Source organism: Saccopteryx leptura, chromosome 5 (genome assembly GCF_036850995.1).
Source record: "Saccopteryx leptura isolate mSacLep1 chromosome 5, mSacLep1_pri_phased_curated, whole genome shotgun sequence".
NCBI lineage: Eukaryota > Metazoa > Chordata > Mammalia > Chiroptera > Emballonuridae > Saccopteryx > Saccopteryx leptura.
In genome coordinates this window covers 170,740,462-170,763,263 of record NC_089507.1, presented here as the reverse complement: position 1 = coordinate 170,763,263, position 22,802 = coordinate 170,740,462, and the positions used below count along the sequence as shown (strand labels likewise).

Genomic DNA, 22,802 nt, shown 5'->3' with positions numbered 1-22,802 from the left:
AAAGTAGGAACTGCAAGTAAAAAAAATCTACAACCATTGTATAAGATGCACCCAGTTTTTCGACCCCAAATTTTTCGAAAAGGGTGCATCTTATACATGAAGAACACGGTAAGTGTGCTTTAGGAAAAATCAACCGGTATGCATTAAACTATCTTTAAACACATTCTAAAAGTCAAGTTCATACACTCTGCACTCTGACCTTTCCTGTTGGGGTGGTTCTCAGGCCCTTGGAAATGCAAATGGAGACTTTTCCTGCAGAAAAGGCTTTTGGACGATTCTGGGTCATTGAATTGTCTGCTGATACTTTTGTTCACCATAAATAGGGTGAGCTAGGTGGCTGTCCCTGGCACATCCTTGTGTGACTGGATGGCTGATTGCCTCCTACAAACAGACAGAGAACAGCCTTTTTGAACTGGCTATTCTAACTGGGGGCCTTTTGCTTCTGCTCAGGGATTTGTTCAGCTCCTGCCCAAGGCTGTGTGGTGACCCAGAGGAGGGAGAGATGGAAGGAAGGAACAAGGCCAGACTCTGACTTGTCCACCCACAGCGTCACACACCTCTGCTGACTATGTCCTTCAAAGTCGGTTTCAACTTGGTTTTGTGAAAACTAAATGTCCTTTTCTGTTGTTGACAGGTGGGCATTGTGGAGTTCTCAGAGGCATTTTTATTTTATTTTATTTTATTATTTTTATTTTTTTTAGTGAGAGAAGGGGAGGCAGAGACAGACTCCCACATGCGCCCCAACTAGGATCCACCTGGCAAGCCCACTGGGGGGCGATGCTCTGCCCATCTGTAACCCTTGCTCCATTTCACTGGAGCCATTTTTTAGTGCCTGAGACAGAGGCCAAGAAACCATCCTCAGCACCTGGGGCCAACTTGCTCTAATTGAGCTATGACTGTAGGAGGAGAGGCGTAGAGAGAAAGAGAGAGAGAGAAGCGAGAGGGGGAGGGGGAGAGAAGCAGATGGGTGCTTCTCCTGTGTGCCCTGGCCGGGAATCAAACCCGGGACTTCCACACGCTAGACAAATGCTCTACCACTGAGCCAACCGACCAAGGCCCATTTTTATTTATTATTTTATTTTTAAAGAGGAGATTTTTTTTAATTTCAAAGTTTAACTATAAATATGTGAGAATTTGTTCTAAAAGATAGATCAAGGGTACTGTTAAAGGAGGCAAACTCTGATGGGTTAAATTTCAAAAACGGGTGACTCCGGCTCCCAGGTGGCACCCCTGTCTCCACACCAGCCCTGCGCCTGGGCCACCACTGACCTCAGTGCTCTCGATGGCGAAGCTGACTCCCAGCAACAGGTTCATCGTTTAGGTGACTGCTGTGGAAGGGCCTCGCTCTGGTTCTTCTCTGGCAATTAGGGTTTGTTTCATCAGTCTTGGTGGCAGGGAGCCTTGAAATCCCAAGCCCTCTGGATGCCCATTTCCATGGTGGCCCCGCAGCCCAGAACCATGTGGCTGACAACTGCTCAGCCAGACTGGAAATGTTACATTCAAGATCTAGAAGCAGGCCCTGGCTGGTTGGCTCAGCATGTGGAAGTCCTGGGTTCGACTCTTGACCAGGGCACACAGGAGAAGCACCCATCTGCTTCTCCACTGTCCCCCCTCTCCTATCTCTCTGTCTCTCTCTTCCCCTCCAACCACCAAGGCTGTATTGGAGCAAAGTTGGCCTGGGCGCTGAGGATGGCTCCGTGGCCTCCACCTCAGGTGCTAGAATGGCTCCATTTGCAATGGAGCAATGCCCCAGATGGGTAGAGTGTCACCCCCTAGTGGGCATGCTGGGTGGACCCCAGTCAGGCGCATGTGGGAGTCTGTCTCTCTGCCTTCCCACTTCTCACTTCAGAAAAATACAAAAATAAATAAATATCTAGGACCAGTGGGTTTCCTTGGCTGCCAAGACAGCCCCTAGCCGAGGCTACTGTGGCCAAGGATGCGATTCTGCCTCCTTCCAGTTGACAAGCCCTTGGATCCAGGAGAAAACAAAAGGTGGACACATGCTGTGGTCTGTTGCCCCACAGAGCAAGCCTGTGGTAACAAAGGCAGTGCCCACCTACCTGGGAGATTGGAAGAGACATTTAGGAGACAATTGTAATCGGCAAAAGAGCATTAAGCTGAAGCCAGACAAAGTGAGTCTCCACCCTGTCGGAGACTTTGCCCTGAGGTGTCTATACGCTAGGCCAGCAGCACAGCTGGGACTAAGCTAACTTTAATTAACCTTGAGAATGAAACTGGAGGGTCAGACTTCAACTCATCAAAGAGAGGATACTGTGCTCCCTTCCCCATCGTGTACTGGCAGGTACTCCAAAAGCACAGGATGAGCTGATGTTGATATTCCCAGCCACAGACTGGAGCAGGATGCAGACCAGTGGAGGGCTTGGTTTACATTGAAGAGGATGCTTTCAGGGGTGTGCTCCTGGCTGAGGGAGAGAACCACTGTTGATCTCCTTGGTGGCTGGGCATTACTGCTTCCCCCAAAGCGTTCAACCTCAGGTTTGTGTTGGAAAGCTTGGGGGGGGGGGGAATAAACATCTATTACAACACCAATCTTGGTGAGAATCAATTTGAAAATTATTTTGGATGATTTTCCTGCAAAGATTATATATTTTTTAAGTGAGAGGAGATAGTGAGGCAGATTCCCCAATTGTGAGGCACCTCGTTCAGGATCCACTTGGCAACCCCATCTGGGGAAGATGCTTGAGTACCAAGCTATTTTTAGTGCCTGAGGCTGATGCACTTCAAACAAAGCTATCCTCAGCACCTAGGACCACACACGAGCCAACTGAGCTGCTGGCTGCAGGAGGGGAAAAGGGAGAGAAAGGGGAGAGGGAAGTCAGGAGAAGCAGATGGTCACTTCTCTTGAGTGACCTGACTAGGAATCGAACCAGGAACTTCCATATGCTAAGCCAACACTCTATCCACTGAAACACCGGCCAGGGCCTGTATTGTTTTTCTCACACAAAAAATATTGCTATTAGTAGAATGTGTGCTTTAAGTTGGTTGATGAGTGGAGATGATTTGAAGTAAACCAGTCACACCCTTTTTCCTACTCTTTTTGTTTGTTTGTTTGTTTGTTAAATTAAATTGAGGAAGCTTGTTATATAGGGCTGTATGGCTGGAGCTAGGTATGCAGTTAGTTCCTGTATGTACCCTGACTGGTGATTGAACCAGCAACCTCTGGGCTTTGAGATGATGCTCTAGCCAACTGAACTACCCAGCCAGGGCTCAGGTTTATTTTAAGTGGGCCTTGCATCAGGCTGCTCAACAGGCTTTTCTCAAGGGATAGGACAACTCTATCTTTAAGTAGAGTATTCATTCATTCCTTTCCTGCTTCTACTCCTAACAGGATCAGAATTGGGAGCGAGCCACCCCTCCCAACTAGACACCAATATCCCAGCATAGAGGTCTTTTCCCCTGATCTGGCCCTTTAATAATGCCAGGAAAGAAGAGAGAGATAAAATAAATAAATAAAAAAGCAAGCCTCTCCCCTTCTGCATATGAACTCCCTCTCCACCCACCTGAAGCTGAGTTTCTATGTCATCGTCTCATGTTTAAAATCTTTGTCCAACGGGAGGCAGACGTTCCCTGGGCCTGGCTTCATGTAATGACACGATACTCACTTTTCATCTCAGGAGAGCCAGTGATGTTTTATGTTCAGCTCAGTTAAGTCTTGGTTAATATTTAGCTCTGGCTTTAAGCATGGTCCAGATGCATACAGCCTGACATATCTACAGGAAAAACTGTATGGCCGCCTGTGTTTGGTCCCTGCTGGGTTAAAGGAAGGAGTGGGCCGTCCTTGGAAGTGGCAGTGAGTGTGGGAGGTACGAGAGCTAGACCTTGAGCTGTTATTCTCGGCCATAATGGTCTGCCGACTCAGGTAGCAGAGCTGCAAAGGCTTCGGCTGTAAATACAGTCCAGTTCCTGGTGCCTACTTTCTAAATGAGCTGCTAGGAAAAAAAGAGAGAGAGAGAGAGAGAGAGAGAGAGAGACTCTGCCTATGGGAATGTTTTCAGAAATTTACTTGTTAGAAGCCAAACAACCACTTAGGTAAAGGTTTCCTCTGACAGAGCATTTGATAGGAAATTCAGTGTTTTTAAATCTGGCAAAAATGTGGATGAGACAAGTGACTGGTGATAAGGCATTACTCATAGGCTCAGATGCTCAGTGTGCCAGCTACTGTGATTCTTATGATGCATGTTTCAGAAACCCCACTTGGATCTGGCCAATCATACATGGAAACCATGCTGATTCTCTTGCCATCTTCGTTCGCAAGGCCAAGGTTCATTTCTGGCTTCCACGGTAACATGAGTGTCTTGACCGAACAGTCACATTTGGAGCTGACTAGAAATGTGCATCTCAACAGCCATTCACTTCCTGTCTCTCGGTGACCAGACTGCACACCCTCCCAGCACGGAGCACCTGTCCAGGACTGGCAGGGGCTGAAAGTTTCAGCAGTCAACACTTGTATTCATTCCATCATGGAGGAGAGGTTAAACTGTGTAAGCAAACAGGCTCCCATTCACTGCCAGCTCTGGAAGTCCTGTCCTCCAGTCTGTATTTTCTTCTTTGCAGACCATTTGTGATAGATACATAAATCCATGCAAAAACAAAAAGAACTGCAATGATAAGGTAAGACTATAGGAGAAGTTGTTACAAGAAAAAACCCTTTCCTCTCCCCCAGCTCCTCCTCCTCCTTCATAAAAACAAGTAAAATTTTCAAATGAAATGCCTCAAACCCAATTCCTTCATTGTTGTCGTATGAGACATGCCACGATCTTAGAATAAATGCTAATTTGTACTTAGGGATGCCATTCCAAGGGACCAAGAATGGGTAATGGGTAGAAAGAATTTCAAGGCAGATAGAGTCTTTTTTTTTTTTTTGTGATAGAGACAGAGGCAGAGAGAGGGATAGACAGATAGGAAGGGAGAGTTGAGAAGCATCAGTTCTTCGTTGCGGCACCTTAGTTTTTCATTGAGTGTTTTCTCATATGTACTTTGACCAGGGGGCTACAGCAGACTGAGTGAGCCCTTGCTCAAGCCAGCGACCTTGAGCTCAAGCTGGTGAGCCTTGCTCAAGCCAGATGAGCAGGTGCTCAAGCTGGTGACCTCAGAGTTTTGGACCTGGGTCCTCCGCATTCCTAGTCTGATGCTCTATCCACTGCACCACTGCCTGGTCAGGTGAGTCTCTTTTTTTTTTTTTTAAGTGAGAGTAGGGGAGATAGACAGACAGACTCCTACATGTGCCCCGACCAGGATCCACCCAGCAACCCCCATCCTCAGCACCTGGGATGATGTGCTCAAATCAATCGAACCAGGGCTGTGGGAGAGGAAGAGAGAGAAAAAGGGGAGGGGGGGAAGGGAAGCAGATGATTGCTTTTCCTATGTGCCTTGACTGGGAATTGAACCCAGAACTTCCACATGCCAGGTTGATGCTCTACCCCTGAGCCAACTGGCCAGGGGCAGATTAATTCTATAACACTCACAGCCCTGTGGTTAGAGAAACAACCTCCAGGGAAGCGAGGAGCTAAAGCAGCCATCCAAAGCCTATAAATGAAATGGGTCCCCAGCGTACAGTGAGTGCCCATCAGCAGGATGACTTCTGGGACACACAGGTGGGGCCTGTCTGATTGAGGCTCTAATTCCAACCTTCCGGTTTCTCCCACTTAAAGAGGTATGCTCTGCTTTTGGAGTTATCTCTTTCAAGGATGACTTGCTCTCTCTGGTTGTTTTCTTATCCAAAAGAGGGAATAAACATTTTAAATTAAATGTGGATGCAGTTTTAATTCTGAAATTTAATCATGGCCTCCACTCAGTATTTAATTATGAAGATAAATCTGCCGAGTGGTGGGAGAGAATAAAACATAATGCACCCCATTGATTTTAGGGGTGCCGGATCACTGGATTATGCCTACCACTACCTATCTTCCATTAGTACGGCTACTGAAGAGCTGACTAAACCTAAGTGGATTGAGTGAGAAAGGTGTCGGGAGAGAGTGCAATACGGCATTGTGGCCTGTGTTGAATGATGTTAGCTTGTGTGTCAGTAACACAGAGAGTTCAGTAGTATTGGATATGGAGTTGAAGCTTTGGTGGGGTTCATGCCATAGCTTGGGACAATTTAAGAAGACACAAGGAAAAGGATACTAGATAATGAAAGGACACTGCATTTCCTTCCTTTGCTTGTTTTTATAAAGAAGAAGAAAAATGAGAAGGAGGAGGATAAGGAGGAGGAGGAAGAAGAGTCATTGGCTGCAGCATACCCTGAGCTGAACTTGACAGTGACCTTTCCTTCTAGTAACAGTGTGGGACATCACTGTGTGGGTTTTTGTGTAACAACTTGCCCTGTCACCTCATCTTATACTTACCTCTTTTTATTTTTACATGGGTTTTTCTCTCATAAATCTGAGCAAACATATTTTTCTAGGCCACAGTCAGTACTTTGGGGAACAAGGTGGCATCGATCAATAGAGGCGGCAGGAATGGAGGCAGCACACTAACGACAAGCACAGGTGGAGCTCCGCGTCACTCTCACAGTCAGCCAGCCCTTGCTGGAAGAGGAAAGCTCATTTTTAAACAGGATACAATCTGCGTGTGCGACACAGAGAGGGAGGCTGTTGTGTAAAACAAGAGAGGACGACATCCTGACAAACACCTGCATGTGTGTTTCTTTCTCCCTACCCTGGAAATTGTGATCAGTCCACGAAAGGGGCATCAGTTTCATTTCTTATCAATCATCCTCATCTGCAATTTCAGGGGGGATAAAAAGCCACTGATGGTGCCAGTGCCTGTGTAGGACAGTGGCTGAGGAACGGCTGAGCCTGTGACATTGAAGGGCAGACGCTGGAAGTGCATGCGAGGTGGGTGAGGATGGTGGCGTGGCCCCATGTGTGACGATGGGGCGCCCCCCAGCCAGGCACCCTGTAATGCCACATAGTTACTGGCTGGCACATGTGCTTCTGTCCTGGAAACAATGTTCTCAGGTAGTTGGTGTGCACTGTGATTTCCTTAGTGCCCAGCTTTGTCTGGAGTCCTTAAAAGAAACACCCTTGAAGAAGATGTCGAATCACATTTTCATTTTCTTTCACTAGGAAGCCCATGTGGCATAAAAAACAACACTAACAACAACCCACAGTTTCATGTTTTCTCATAAAGACGTAATTTTGCTTCATTCTTATTCATTTATTTTCAGTGTGGGGAAAATAAAATTCTTTCTCCATAAGAATCATAGTCTATTTTTTGCTTTTCGTGTTAGTGATCCCTACCCCTCCCTTTTCCTTGGCTCCCTTAAGAAAAATTAAAGCATTTTGACCTTTTTTTTTTTAACAAAGCAGACCTTCTCTTGATAAATGCACTGATTGATGACCATAACCTTTTAAGTCCTTTTGGGTGAATGAATAACTCTTTGATTATATCTAAGAGGAAGAAACCGATGAATTTACATTCTGGGTCTTCAAATACCTTCTCCCTGCTTCTTCCTTGGGTCTAATGTGTCTTAAATGAATGAAGCAAATTCAGGTTTGGGGAGGCTGGAGGCGTATACATTTTAAGGAGCCCTCTTTAAGAAACAGAATACATAAATATCTTCCTTTTATAATTTTCTTTTACATCCAAGCAACTGAGATCCCTGAAGATGAAACTTTATTGGCTCCACGGGTAGTCCGTCTCTACGGGTACCACCTTGTAATAAGTGTCCACGGCACTGTACACACTTGAACTTGCTACTTGTGGGTCTGAACACAGAAAGTGGAGAGCATGACTGTACAGGTACTAGCTAGGAATATACAAGTTATATATGTAAGAACACAAGATTGCATACTAGGTTTTAAACACACAAACACACAGATACAGTTTTCTGTCTTTGTTGAGCTTCAGCCTTTCAAAGGCATGACTGCCTCTTCTCCAGACTTTGCATTGTTCGCCTGCATTTGAATGTTCACTTTAAGGGGGAGTTAATCAATTTAATACAGATCATTCACTCAGACAAGCCAACTTCAAACACTGTTCTCTGAATTGTACTCATGCTAAACAATTCCCTATTCTAGAAGCCAGGAGTGATGGGCGGGAGGAAGGAAGTGGGTGGGGGCAGGGAGCACACTGCTGGTTGGCAGAGCTGGGCATTATATTTGTTTATTTCTCAGGCAGTTCAGATACTGGTTTGGAGGTCTCCATTGAGGAGGGTTCTCTGGGTCTCTGTGGTCTCATTCAGTCGGGATTTGTCCTGCTTGCTGTCACTCCGTTCCCCATCGTCTGTGGTGCCGCTCACCTTGACCAAGCAGAGGACGTTCTGGAAGCTCTTCTTGAAGTTGTCAGACAGGAAGGCATACAGGATGGGATTGGCACAGCTGTTAGCGTAGGTGAGGACCACAACAAAGTCAAATATGCCTTTTAGAGCTGGGGTGGGACTGATGGCCACGGAGACTGAGGAGACATTGAAGATGTAGAAAGGGAGCCAGCAGAAAATGAAGACAGCCACCACGATGGACACCATCCGGGTGACCTTCTTCTCAGACTTTTTCCTCTTGGAGGAACCCACTCGGATTCCAGAGGACTTCACCTTGATGATAATGAACAGGTAGCAAAGACAGATGATGGTGAGGGGCACCAGGAACCCCAAGATGAAGGCATAGATAATGAACCCAGTGTACCATGCCCCAGATTCACCTGGCCAGTTAATGGTGCAGCTGCTTCTCCCCCACTGGTTGCTCCGAAGCCCCGCATATATCATGATAGGCAAGATGACCAGCAGGGAGACTCCCCACACAGCCACATTGATCATCTTGGCTGTCCGGGGTCTCCTCCACTTGGCCGACTTGATGGGGTGAACCACAGCCAGGTATCGGTCAATGCTCATGACTGTCAAGCAGAAAATGCTGGTGAACTGATTGATGCCATCCACAGTCATGACCACCCGGCAAATGGCCTTGCCAAAGGGCCAGTGGACCAAAGCCACCTGCATGGCCAAGAAGGGCAGACCTAGCATGAAGAGCTCGTCTGCGATGGCCAGGTTGAGGATGTAAATGTTGGTGATGGTCTTCATCTTGGCATAACGGAGGATGACATAAATGACAAGCGTGTTGCCACACAGCCCAATGATGCAGACCACAAAATATATGAACGTAAGAACCGCACTGCTGGTCAGATCATAGTACGGCTCTGTCTGGTTGGAGCTGTTGGCTGCCACCACTGAGCCATTGAAGTCAAATGGAGAAGAAAGCAATGGTTGGCTACAATTGAGTAGGTCATACGCCATATCCATGGCTGCTTTAGTCTTAGGCTAGTTCCAACTAGCCAAAGATCTTAGTCTCACCTTAATGGGTCCTGGAGGCAAACAGTCCACTGTGACATCTGCGGGGGGAGAAAGGAAGATTGGCTCATTAGTCAGAGGCTACTGAAACTCTCACCAGCTTCAACAGAGCTGTGCTATCTTTCCACACCAGTGTGGAGCTACTAGCCCATCCTCATCAGCATGCAGAATGTCTGAGTTATTTTTCCAGCAGTGGGGAAGAGTTTGGGTTAAGCCTTCATAGTTTATCATGTCATCTTTGGTGACGCACATGTGGGAAGTAACTGTGGCTGCAAAAAAAAAAAAAAAAAAAAAAGTACTTTGATCCCAAAGAAATTGGTACAAAATGTGAAAAGGCAGAGGTTGGAGAAATCCAGTCTTTGACCTCAGAGTGTCTGACACTGGTGTTCTTGGGAAAACTACGCTGACCTGCCGACTTCTTTGGAGTTTTTCCATTCTGAAAACTCAGCAGTGGAAAAATTCTGGACTTTAGAGAAACAAACCAGGGTTCCATGTAACCTCACCTCATGCCCTGCACCTAACTGCTCTGACTCTCATTTGTTAAAAGGGGGGTGTCGTGAATGTGAAATGATGAAGTATATGTGAAAACACCCAGCAGTGTGCTGGGCTCCTAATCAGAGCTCTATAAATGTTATCTTTCCCCCATTTTCCCTCCACCATCTCATTTATCTCCAATTTATTGACATCTGCCTACATAATGAACCAACTTGTAGTCTTAAATATTAAAAAATAAAAACCTGGCTTGCTGGTGAACTGATTGATGCCATCCACAGTCATGACCACCCAGCAAATGGCCTTGCCAAAGGGCCAGTGGACCAAAGCCACCTGCATGGCCAAGAAGGGCAGACTCAGCATGAAGAGCTCATCTGCGAAGGTCAGGTTGAGGATGTTCCTGTTGGTGATGGTCTTCATCTTGCCGTAGCAGAGTAAGGACAAAAACAGGAGCCAGGTTCCAAACACTGATGTAGCTCCTCCACACCCCCTTGATCTTCCTAGCCAGCCTAGGAGGTGGGGAGACTTGTTTCCATTTTACAGATGAGGAAACTGAGGCTTAGAGAGTTTAAGTAACTTGCTCCCATAATGGGTGGAGCTGGGATTTGAACACAGGATACCCACATTTTCTGCACTTTTCTCAGCATCACAACTGCTCCTCAGGGGATTGGAAAACTGGCCGCTGACCATGGACTTCGGTTGGCAGCGGCAGATTGCAGTTTTACCTCCAAGCTGAGAAAATAATTGTAACTACTGGCTTGGCCTAAGGCATAAAACAGTAGCTCATCACATAATCCAGTGATTTATCTACAGCCATTCCAACACCATCCCTGGGGGCTTCCTTATTCTGTACACCAAGGATGAACAAGACATGGCTGGTGCCCTCCTGCAGGTGATCGTCTAGCAGGCGAGACAGGCAAGGAGGCCAACTCCTACAGGGAGTGACTTGCAATGAGATATGAACAGAGGACGGGAAATTACCTTCCTCTCCTGGGGGATTCTGAGGAGGCTTCACAAGGGGAAGGCTGGAGCTGCGTCTGGAGTATGTGAAGAGTGAGGCAGGGAAGGTGGTCATTCCAGGAAGAGGGATGATGATCAAAGGACGGATTAGCACACAGTGGGAATGATTCACTTAGTGGACACATTTCCCCTGAGCAGGGCACTTGTCCTGGTGCCTGAGTGAAGACTGAAAACTGCTCCTTTACGCTTGGAGGGAATCCCAGTGAGTTAGAGGGGACTTAGACAGCAACAAGTAAGTACCTGGGACAGCTTTGCCCGCCCTGGCCTCTGATTCACTCTGCGCTCCAGGCGCGCTGCTCCTCCTTTCCGTTTTAATTTCCCCACCACACATCTGTCTGTAAAGTATGATCTGGGCTTTGTGGCTGACCTTTCCGCAAAGCATTTTGGGGGTCCTGGGATTTGGTGTCTGCATTAGGTAAGAAGCATACACTGGCAGCTCTTAAAAGCAGAAGCTGTAAATAAACGATTTTTAAATATCCCTAGATTACCTTGGGTTGTTTCCACTGGCATCTTGTCAGTTCCTTTAATTCTACAGACCCAGAATCCTATTTAAGCCACCTGCATTGGAGTGTAATTAGTCACTAGAGTTTCCAGGGTCCCATTTTGTAATGTGTGAGGTCACAGTCCAATGTCTGGGTAAAACTGAAGTCCTCTGGGTCACCGGAGCTCTGTCCAGTGCTTTTGGGAAAGGGATGCTGACGGTGCAAACATGTGAGGGAGGGTGGAGTGCTGGTCTCCAGCCCTAACTCTGCCTTTTGGGCTGGAGTCTTACTCAGTATGGACCCCTCATTTTTTTTTTCCTGAAATAGGCTGATAAGTAGCATTTTTCCACTTTTGTGAGAGGAGCAACTGGCAGGGTTCGGACCTAGTAAACTGGGGGCTCAGTCCGGAGGGGGAGGGCTCCTCCAAGGAAGAAATGAGTTTAAATCACAGTTAATTCATTTCATCAACAATAAAGTTGCTGCCTAAGATCTCAAGGGAGACCTTCTGCTCCGTTTAAAGTGGAGTCCATTGCCGGGCAGTCAATACTTGTTGAATTATGGTTAAATTAAATGCACAGGAAGTTAGATTTTGTGTTTCTTAATTTTTCCAGCCTAAGCATTGTTAGATGCTAGAAATGGCTGGTTGTTGGTTTTCTCTGACACGGAGACCTGGCTCTGATGGAGAGGAGGGTTGGAATCGTCTCAGGCATCTCCTCCTCTCCCAGAGAGGCTGTGCTTACCAGCCTAAGAACTGACCATTGGGATGGAGACCAGGCATGGGGAGAAGGGGTGATCCTAAATTCTACCGTGCTTCAGTGTTTCCTTGTTCCCCAGCACCTTTTCTTCATTCAGCCCCCACCCCACTTCCCCTGGGGCCTGCTAAGCCCGAGTGGATCTCGGGTTGGCTGGAGCGGGAGTTTCACTGGAGCCGAGAGACTGCAGCCAAGTGCGTGCGCCGGGCGCTAGAGCGCCTAGGAAAAGCCCAGGCGGCACTGTGCGAAGGGCAGGGGGTAGAGGCGAATCTCCGGACAGCCCAGTTGGTTCCCTGAGCCGGCACGGAAAACCAACCGCCTGGCCATCCCAGCCCGGTGACCCTTAGAACCAAGGATTCCCCGTCAGTTCCAGGAGAACGAGGGGAAGATTGGAGATTGTCATGTCAGTATCCCCTGTCTCTATCGACAAAGAGGGGTGGAGGCGTCAGAGCCGGTTGAGAGCTGGCGACTGCCGCTTAGACAGGCAAACACTAGACAGGCAAACTGTCCTCTTCGTCCGAGCGCTGGGGAAACGGACCCTTAACCATTAGGGAGGCGTCTACCAGGCCCGGCAAGGAACAGAGAGAAGCCCCTCTTTTCTCTGCTCCGTCGGCTGCCCCTCACAGACTCGAATCTCGGGGTGCGCGCCTGTAGGAGCTCCGACAGTGTCCCCACCCCCACCCCCGCCGGCCTTGATCTCCTCCCGTCGGACCCCTTTAAAGGAGGCTGGGGGAGAAGTTGCCCCATCGCAGCTACCACCTGGACACTCGGCTGGGGGACGACGAAGACTGGACAAGGGCGCCTGCTGCCCTCACTGGCATGCGGCTGTGCCTGCACGTCGGTTTCAGCACTCATGGTCCACAGCCCCCACTCTCGCCAGGACACTCGCAGCCCGTTCATTCTCACCAAAATCACTCTTAAATGGCACAAGGGCGGGGAACCACGCACCGGGACCTACACTCTGGCACACCGAGGCGCGCACCACAGTGCAGCGCAGATGCACTCAGGTGCCCAAGTGCATCTCTCTCTCTCTCTCTCTCTCTCTCTCTCTCTCTCTCTCTCTCTCTCTCTCTCTCACACACACACACACACACACACACACACACACACACGCTAACACACCTCACCTTTGCTTTTCTGCTGCAACCAGCTAGCTCCGTTCGCTTGCGCCCAGCGGCTGTCCCCAAGCCTGTCGGTCGCCCGCAAACTGCGCTGGGCGTCCCGACCTGCGGACTCCGCTCCCTCCTTGCGCCGCGGCGAGGTCGCGGGGTCCACAGACTCAGCGCCGATCCGCCGACACCAACAGACGCTCTGGGCACAGGTGGCCGCGTCGCCTGCACTGGCCCCGTGGAGCGCGGGCCCCTCCGCACATTTCACCAGGCCCCCCCCCCCCGTTACGTCACGGCAGCTTCGCTCCGCCCTCCGGGTGCTGTAGGAGGACGAGCGAAGGATCCTGCCGGTGGCTGCGGTCACAGCTCACATGGGGCGGGGTTGGGGACCTGAGTGCGGGGGTGTGAAGTGTCAAGCGACTTCGGTCTGCCTCCCCAAGGCTCATGGCAGGGACAAGCGCTGCTTCCCTCTGATTTCACAAAATCCGTCCTGTTTCACCCAGTGTGTTCCACGCAGATGGAGTGGCCACTGAGAGTAAACCAGAGTCTCTGGGACCTCTGCCATCTCAGTCTGACAAGTTTTCAGAGCTGTCTACTGTGGGTCACCCCTGGGCACCGGGCACCTGGCACCTGGCCAAGGGTAGGGTATGGAGAAAATGGATCCGGGGTGGAAAGCCTTTCTCCGTGCAGTGCCCAAGAGCCTTGCCAGGGTGTGTGAGCTCGCACTAGCATTCCAGAGTTCATCTTAAGGATCAGGCAGAGGCTCAGACTCATCCTGATTGTCCCAGCTATATCCTGGAGGCTCAGTGGCCACACAACCAGTCCCCTTCCTGGAAGAGTCAGTGGGCACCTGCTCAGCCCAGCCAGTACACCTACCCCCCTTCCTGCCGGGAGGGAGCAGAGGAAAACAAGCCTTAAGTGGGAGTTATGTCAAATCAAGTTGCAGCTGTTTATTTTTTGACTGTGATGATTCAGCCTCTGTTCCAATAGTTTAATAAGTCATAATCAATTCTGCAACCTCTCCTTTCTTACCCTCCTCCAAGGACACACATGTGCACACGCACGCACACACACAACATGATGGCAGAGGATGGGAAACAGAAAGCAAGCACAGCTAGTTTTCTCTGGGGGCTGAGCTGCCTTGGACTGCCCATCCTGCTATCTGATTTCCAATACATCACTGAAAAGTTCAAGTTCCAGGCTTTTTTGCAGGTTGGGTGAGCCCCAGGGATGGGTGAGTGACTAGGGGAGGGAGCCAGGGGATAAGGTAGCAGTCAACTAGGTCAGACTGCATCTTGGGGTGCCTACTGAGAGGGTGGAAATCAGGGGTTTTCGCTGGCTTCTTCTCTGAGGTGTGGGTCATTGATGAGGCTTGAATTCGTCATTCTGGGTCTCCTGGGCTAGAAGGAAATTGAGCTGGTGATTGTCTCATGTCCCAGCCCATCTGGGAACCAGCTTCTTTTTAGATGCACGGTGCAGGGGCTGGGGCAGGTAGCACACTAGAAGAGGGTTTCCTGCTCACCACTAGCTGGAAGTGGAAGGGTAGGGTGGAATTGAGCTCACGAGAACTCTGCATGCTTGGGGGGCACAGCTGCTCCAACAGTACCAGGTGCCACCTCTTGTTTAAAACCAATGACTCAGCTGGTTTCTAGGAAGAGAAGAGGAAAGTCCAGGAAGTGCCAGCTCCACCCTCATGGTCCCATTCCTTTTCTTGGGACCATGTTATCTTTTCAGAGGTCTTGAACTATTGATGCTGAAGTCATGTATCCTTTTGAAAACTAACAATGCATAGTTTTCTTATTTATATAAGAAATAAACTACTGGTTCTCAATGCCCCTCTTCTCTCTATGGTGACTGAGAAGACAATGCATTTTTTTTTAAAGTATAAGTACTACCAGTAAAAACAGTCTGTTTTTGGAAGATCAGCTGAGTAACCATCTCCTTTCAAGGCAGCTTGGGTGATTAGTTGGCGCCTTCTGTATGCTTGCTGGTTTGCAACTTTAGGAGTTCCCCAGGTAAAATTCAAAACTCTCCTCCATCCCCCACCCCCACTATGCTTGAAGGGCAAGGAGAGATTGAAGAAAGAGCAGACCACTCCAGATTGGTAGGTGGCAGTTCTAATAAGCAAAAGAATTTCCATATGAGGCTTGTTTTGGGTGGCCATAAGATGAGTAGATCTCCATACCTGTCTGTCAGTGTCTTAAAAATTGACCTCAGTATCTTAATGACTTCAGTATCTTAAAAGTTGACATAGAGGCCTTAATGGGATTCCATCATGTATACCATCCATATGGCCACAATATTGTTCTCTCAAGGCTAAGTTCTTAAAGTGGCTTCTAGTGTGGGAACAGTGGGTAGGGCACACATTTTAAGGACAATGGAAGTGAGCGGGGGTCTCTGATCGCCAGGATCCAGCTTTTGGGTCACCTGGTGGTCACATCTTCTCAGTGAACTCCTCCATCCGTGGTTTTTACCTTGGATGGTCTGATGCAGTGAAATTCCCGTTTGAGTCCTTCCCTTGTGATTTCTCTCTCAAAAGTCAGGGTACTGGGGAGCCCAACCTGGAAAAAGTACTGGCCTCGTGCATGCCTGTCTCTACTGCAGGGTTGGATGAATGAGGTCTAAGCAACATTGACCTTGACAGCAGAAAATGAGTAATTAGAACAATTATTGATTCTATCCAGAGAATGCAGGCCTCCTCTTCCCCCCACCCCGAATCCCTCAAAAGAGCTCTTTGACTTTGTTGCCACCTGCACTCAGCGGTCACCCTCAGTTTCTGGTCCCTTATTTGACTCCTAATGGCTCTTCTTTGACTTTCCCCTCCACCTGCTGAATGAAGTCTGCATGGTCACAGGTCACACCGACACGGCCACTGCTTCTCCTTCCCTTCAGTTCGGCTAGTAACTAAGTAACCAAACCTTGAGCCAGAAAAATTGAGGGGTTGGGGCACAGATAACCTCCGTGCTGGCTTGTTTGATATCTTTAAAGCAATTAAATAGTACCCTTCCCTCTTCCAGCAGTTATCAGGGAGACAAAAGACAGCAGGAAATTAAGAACAGGAGCAGGACAAAGGACCAAGCCAGTGCTCAGCCTGGCACATGGCTGCTGCTCCTGGGTCACCCTCTTGGTGAGAAATCCACAGCCTGGAAGTGCTGAGGTGAGCACACGGTCCCAAATAGGTCACTGTGTCTCTCAGTGGCCTCATCGAGCAGATGGGGGAAGTGGTCACCCCGCCATCAGTTTAGTGGATGTCAGCCTTGCCAGGAAGCCTGCAGGAAAGCAGGAGAGCCTGGGCAGGGGCTCCGGACCTGGCTGGGAACGGCGAACGCCTGGGCAGGGGCTCTGGACCTGGCTGGGAACGGCGAACGCCTGGGCAGAGGCTCTGGACCTGGCTGGGAACGGCGAACGCCTGGGCAGGGGCTCTGGACCTGGCTGGGAACGGCGAACGCCTGGGCAGGGGCTCTGGACCTGGCTGGGAACGGCGAACGCCTGGGCAGGGGCTCTGGACCTGGCTGGGAACGGCGAACGCCTGGGCAGGGGCTCTGGACCTGGCTGGGAACGGCGAACGCCTGGGCAGGGGCTCTGGACCTGGCTGGGAACGGCGAACGCCTGGGCAGGGGCTCTGGACCTGGCTGGGAATGGTGAACACCCACCCAAGTGGCCGCCGTGGTTCTTGTTGTCTCCGTGGGAATGCCAAGGGTGTGGTCCGACTTTCCCGTTGGTGTGGAAAGAACCGCAGTCCTGTAGTGGAGAGCGTACAGACGTACAGGGAGGAGGTCCCTAGTGTCACAGTCACAGTACCTGGACTTCCTGAGACACTCTTCTTTTCAGCTGTTTTGTCCCTGGTCACTCACGCACCATCTGCATTTTACCAAAATTGAGATGTCAGCCTCCACATTCAATCTCTGAGACTCATTTTGTACCTGAGGACATAAAAGATCCTTTCTGCCACTGTGGGTTTAGTTTGGAAAACATGAAATATGGTCATTAGACCTGTATAAAAATTTTTGGCCATGAGGCATGGTGGATGTGATGATAGTCTCTTCAGATACAGAGGGGCTTATTTCACTTCCCCCCACCCGACCCCCCACCCCTTGAGGGATAGGAGTCTGGCTTGACATGTCACCATTTTTCTCTATTAGCATCCTAGATCCACAGGGAACACGTGGGCTAAGAGTGAGCAGGCATTAGAATCTCTCTGGAAACTAGCCCAAATAAGTCTAGAATCAGGGATCGTGGTTAAAAGACACCATGGTTTAAATAATATTCCTTTTTTTCTCTTCCCTTCCACATTTTGACAGAAATGCACATAAACGTAGAATCTGGGAGGGACCTTAGAAATTCACAGGTTTTTATGGCTCACGTTCCATCATTAGACAGGTGAAGACACCAGACTCAGAGAGGCCTGGTAACTTGCCCAAAGTCACCCAGTGAGAGAGTGGGAAAGGTCAAGAAGTTGAATCAGCTCTTCTGGACTGCAGACAAATGCCCCTTCCACAGGGACACCACCCCCATGGGGTGTGACAGTCTGGTGACCAGTTACTGTGGCTCTCATCGTGACCTAAGTCCTCTTTGTCAGTCCCTTGACAAGGGAGTTGGAAAGCATGTGGCCACTCCCCAGGAGATTTTCTTCTAGAGTATGCTTCCCAGAGCACCAATTCTACAAGATGCTCTGTAGAAAAAGGGCACAAAAAGTCTGGGAGACTCAGCACGCACACTGCCCCTTCCCTCTGAGAAGGATCCACCGGGCTGATTACTAACACTCGCAGGTCCATTGACTAAGTATGTGTACATACTATGCGTACGTACGTACGTGCGTGGGGGGAGCCAACCTTTTCTCACTTCCTTTATCTCAGTTCATCCTCGCAACCTTTGAGGTACCTACCATTCTGATTACTAATATTTGTTGTTTTGAGAAGTCTTGCATTGAACACACCTATGTATCTACACTCTTCCTGATGAATAACATTGATTGTTTTAAGCTCTTTTCTCTTGCTTTTTTCTCTCCAGTTCATCCCTCAGGGCATCTGCTGACAAGTCAGACTGAGCCAGGTAACCACTCTTTCTGCTCCCCTGTTGTGCTCGGCCAAGGCCGAATCACCCAATTAGCCTGCTCCTGGGCAGGCTTCATCCTGTGAAAGAGTACCGTCTTTAGCATTGGATTTATGGACCGCCGGAAGCCAAATGGGTCTCAGAGAGCACCTGGTTTGGGGCTCCCCACCAGGCTACACATCAGAACCCAATGGCAGTTTTAGAAACAAAAGATGCCGTGATCCACCCTTAGCAATTCTGATGTCATGGACCTGGGATTGGGCCCGCATAGTTTTTTAAAGCTTCCCAGATGAGTTTAATGTTGGCCAGAGCCGAGAGCCACGGATGATTCAACAGTGTCAGGTTAGTGGTGCAGGAACTTTGGATCAGGAAAGTAAAAAGTCTGTCTTGGGTCAGACAACAAGCAACTCAGTCTCTTTACTCCAGGACCACGTGGACCCATGGTGAATTCCATAACCCCAGGAACCCTGTTACTCAGGTAAACGGAGCCTTGGGGCAGGGTCTGTGCAGACATCGGGCCTGGGAGCCCCTGCTCTCCTGGTTGACGGAACTTGAGTTTTCCTTGAACAAGGGAAAACTGTTGAGTAGCACTCACCCTGGTCACATAGGGGGGCATCAGGGTGAGATGGGGCAGGATCTTGGCGTGTGCTCACTGTCTCTTGTAGGAGCAGGCATGCAACAGTTTCTGAGAGGTGGCCAGCAATGCACACATGGCTGGAACCAGAAGATGGGCCTGTCTGAAGGGTTTTGTTTGTATTTGGAGCAGGGAAGAGCACAACCAGGTTTCATCCTGGTCAGTGTTAGAGAATCAGTGCCCCAGCCTGACCACCTGCTTCTGGCCTCTTCTCTCCAGTGTCTGTGTGTCTGTATGTCACCAGCTGCCTGGGACATGGGTGAGGACTCCTACCATATCCTTCCTCAACTAATAACTCCTCATGGCTCTGGACATTCTAATTGTCCTTTTCTTCCTGCCCTCATGGACAAAATGAGACATAGAATAGTTATATTTTAAAAGTATTCGGGGAGGCCGAAGCTGGTAGGAGAGGATCTCCAATGGAGATGCGGGCCTGACGCTGGTGCAGGGGTCCGCCCTCCAAGAGGCGCTCTCTGACAGCAGAAGGTATAGTTCTTGTTCCAAGAGTAGGGGGTTTCAGCTGTTGAAGGACCTCTGTGCCCTAAGAGACCAAAGCCAGGGGTTAATTCAGTAACCGCAGTTGATGTAAATCGGTTCCAAAGGCTGCAGTTCCTCTGCTGGCCCCAGGGTGGGGTGAGCACACAGAACTCGCAGCCCGTCTGGCCTCTGCTGCCCTGGGCACCAGGCCTTGTGGGATGGAGCCCAGCAGCCCACCCCTCTGCCTTTCTTTTCTCCTTTTTCTTTCCTCCCCATCATCCTGCCAACCCGGGGATAGGATACAGACCCGATAGAATCAAATTGATCACAGGGAAGGAGACCCACACATTTGCAGCAAGCTGAAGTCTTCAGAAGCGGCAGTCTCTGCCCGTCTCCTCTGTAGCAGGTGTGCCCATTCTGGCATCACCGACAGGGACAGTCCTCATTGTCCTGGACCCTACAAGAGATCAGGGTGGTCTTCGTGGGAGGGAACTCGGCAGCGGCAGCTCCTTGCAGCTTTCCTTGGGCTGAGATGAGGAGGTGCTGGTGGCAGAGGCAGATTCTGCAAAGGGGGTTTTTACAGTCAGAGGGATTTGGGAAAGGGCCTTGAAGAGGTGTCTCGGAGCCTGTGCCTATTCCTGGGCTGTGTGCTGGAGTCCTAGTGAGGCTGTTGCTGAGTGGGGCTGAAGTGTCTGAAGGGGAAGAGGACAGAGCTCCCTTCCCTGCTGTACGAGGAGACCCGTGGGCATTGACAGGATTTCAGCTGCAGCGAGGGGAGGGCTTCGCTGAGCCAGGTGAGGCCCCAGTGGTGACTGAGAGGTCAGAGTAGAGCACATGCAGCTTCTCCCTGCGGGGGTGGAGCCAGCCTGTTGGCTGTGTTTGCCGGTGGGGCTGCCAGTCCCCCAGCTTTGCAAAGCCTGCCCACCCGCCCCAGAGCAGATGGCTGGGCTGGGAGGGGATCCGAGGCTTTCAGGCCCCACCCCCGCCCCGCCCCCAGCGCTCCTCCTCCTCTGCCCTCTCTCCCACCCCACTCGCCTGCACCTGATCTCTTCTCTGACATGTGGATCCCGTGGCCACTGCCTGAAACTGTAATTTCTCTGTGCCGCTCCAGACCTCCCAATCTCTCTCCCTGGGATTGAGCAGCATGATAATTCCTGGGTTTCGTTTCTAGCCTGCTGGAAAAGGGAGCTCTTTTGAATAATTGTATTCAGTACTTAGAAGGTATTTTTGCTCCTAGTACAGATGGGTAAGCCCACTGTGGGGCCCTAACCTGACCAGACAGAGCAGGTGACTGGGGACGTGGGTCTTGGCATCCCTGAGGGACATTACAGAAGGACTCACTGCAGGATTCTTCTAGTAATACCCTCATTTAAACAGGACTTATTTTTTTTTCCATTCAACTTTTTTTATGTGTTTAAGGCATATACAAAATTTAAACTACTTACTAGACTATGACTGGTTCTAAAAATCAGACTCATCCCTAAAAAAAAAAAAAAAAAGATGGATGATTTGGCACCAGTGAGTCTATTTTAAACATTCTGCTTTGGACTCCAAAGTGAAATTTTTAAAGAGGAGTTCTAAAAATGGTTTGGCAACGCCAATATTGAATGCATATTTAGTGTTCCAAGATGGGCACTTTCTTTGTAGCACTATTAGAAATCTGTTAGACTATGTATGTAGAAAGAGCCCTTTGATGTCAGGTTCTAATGTCATCAGCACAAAGAAACAAACCAAAAATGTAAAACGGGCACCTGACAGAGGGCTTGTGCCTCTGCAGATTACATCTGTACGTGATCCCCCCACAGAAGTGGATGCTCATTCATTCTTTCATTCCTTCTTTCAGCAAATGAAAAGAGCGCATCTGAGAAAAGGGGAGAAAACTTGTTTTCTAAGCTCTGTGATCAAACTTCCAATTGTGTCCTCTCAGGGGGAGGGAGCTCAGATTCTCTACCTCATGTCCTAAGTCCTTAGCAGGTGCTCAGTAAGAGCGCGCTGTGCAGATTGCATCGGAAGTGCCTCTGTGGACCTTTGTTTTCTTTTCTCCGTAGACTCTTCTATCCCAACCAGGAAAGAGGCTATATAGGGTTATCACCTCTAAGACTGTCTTTGTCCTTTTTTTTTTTTTTTTTTTTTTTTTTGGTATCTTGCCATAAAGCTGGCATTCCATCAAAAAGCAATTAGCAGTGCCTGACTTTCCAAGCATTCAATACATTTCCTTAATGAGGGTCCTGGGCAATGCTGGAGCCCTGAGTAGATGGAGGCTGCCTGGTGGGCTCCAATTACTGGCCCTGGTTAATTTCCTCTAACAGACTACCATTCTCTATAATTTGAAGTCCAGATAGTAAGCTATATGGCCAATAATGCATGCTGATCTTTAGTACAATCTGGGAGAAGGATTTGTTTGGTCAGTGATATCTTTTTATTTTTAACTTATTTTTATTTTTTATTAAGTGATACATGTGTGTGTGTGTGTGTGTGTGTATGTATTCAAAAGGTCAAATAGAACTAAACTTCTAATGAAAATTAGCAAACTACACCCTTCTCCATTTCTGATACATTCCCTAAGGGCAAACACTTCAATTCCTTTGGCTGTTTTTTTTCTACTGTTGTAATCTCCCACGTTTACAACGACACACTTCTTCCTGTTTCAGATTCTTTCAACTAACTACTATAAAAAAATCCCCAACTCACCACTTGAACAATGAGTTTCCCTGCCCCCTTCCTTCTCCAGGTAGTTAACATCTTTTTTTGTCAAATCAGTGGTCAGTGTTTGCATTATTATAACTAAGTAAATAGTACTTTAAGCTGAGATAAGCACTATTCTCTGCTGGCCAATTCTTTCTTGTAGAGCCTTTTGTTTTCTCTGGAGTTAATAATTACCTCTTTAAAATTTTTTGCTTACTTTATCTACGGAACCGTCAATAATTCATCCCCAAATTCTGATGGAGTTGAAAATCTTCTCTAAATGTATTGAACCTATTGGTTTCATTTTTGACTTGCAGGTGTCCTTCTTGGACCTCTCTGTCCTTCGGCTCAGCTCAGACTCTTCTGTCTGCTGTCCTGCTCGCATCTCAGGCCTTTTCTTCACCACCGTCCTAGGGACTTTCTTTCTTGTTTTCCATATTTTCTGTTCCCTCTATCTAGCTCTGTGTCTGGTTTACCTCTTTATTTTAGGGGAGCATTGCCCCCAGAAGCTCCTTGAGAAAGGGTATGTGGTAGCCAGCCTGCAAGAGACCCTAAAATTCCCCTTCTCCTGGTCCCCTCCCACACTGTATCAGGATGGGCCCAATCTGTGTGACCGATAGAATACAACTGAAGTGGTGGTCTGTCACTCCAGAGATGTCTGTACAGGTAGTCTGCACTTAAGTGTTTTGTTTGGTTGGTTTTATTATGGTTGCTTATCTATGTGATATTTTTAGTGTTTGTTTATCTGGTCGTTTTTGACCAGCTAAGTATTTAACGACTTGGTTAGCTTTG

General features: G+C 48.8%; 1 protein-coding gene across 1 annotated transcript; it reads right to left on the bottom strand.

Moving 5' to 3' along the window:
* Positions 1-7,167: 7,167 nt before the first annotated feature.
* SSTR2 (somatostatin receptor 2) lies at positions 7,168-13,405 on the bottom strand. Its single transcript, XM_066385187.1, has 2 exons — positions 13,181-13,405; positions 7,168-9,348 (listed from the first exon to the last, which is right to left on the bottom strand). Exon 2 carries the CDS (start codon positions 9,257-9,259, stop codon positions 8,147-8,149), a length of 1,113 nt encoding a protein of 370 aa, XP_066241284.1. The 5' UTR covers positions 9,260-9,348; positions 13,181-13,405; the 3' UTR covers positions 7,168-8,146.
* Positions 13,406-22,802: the final 9,397 nt, after the last annotated feature.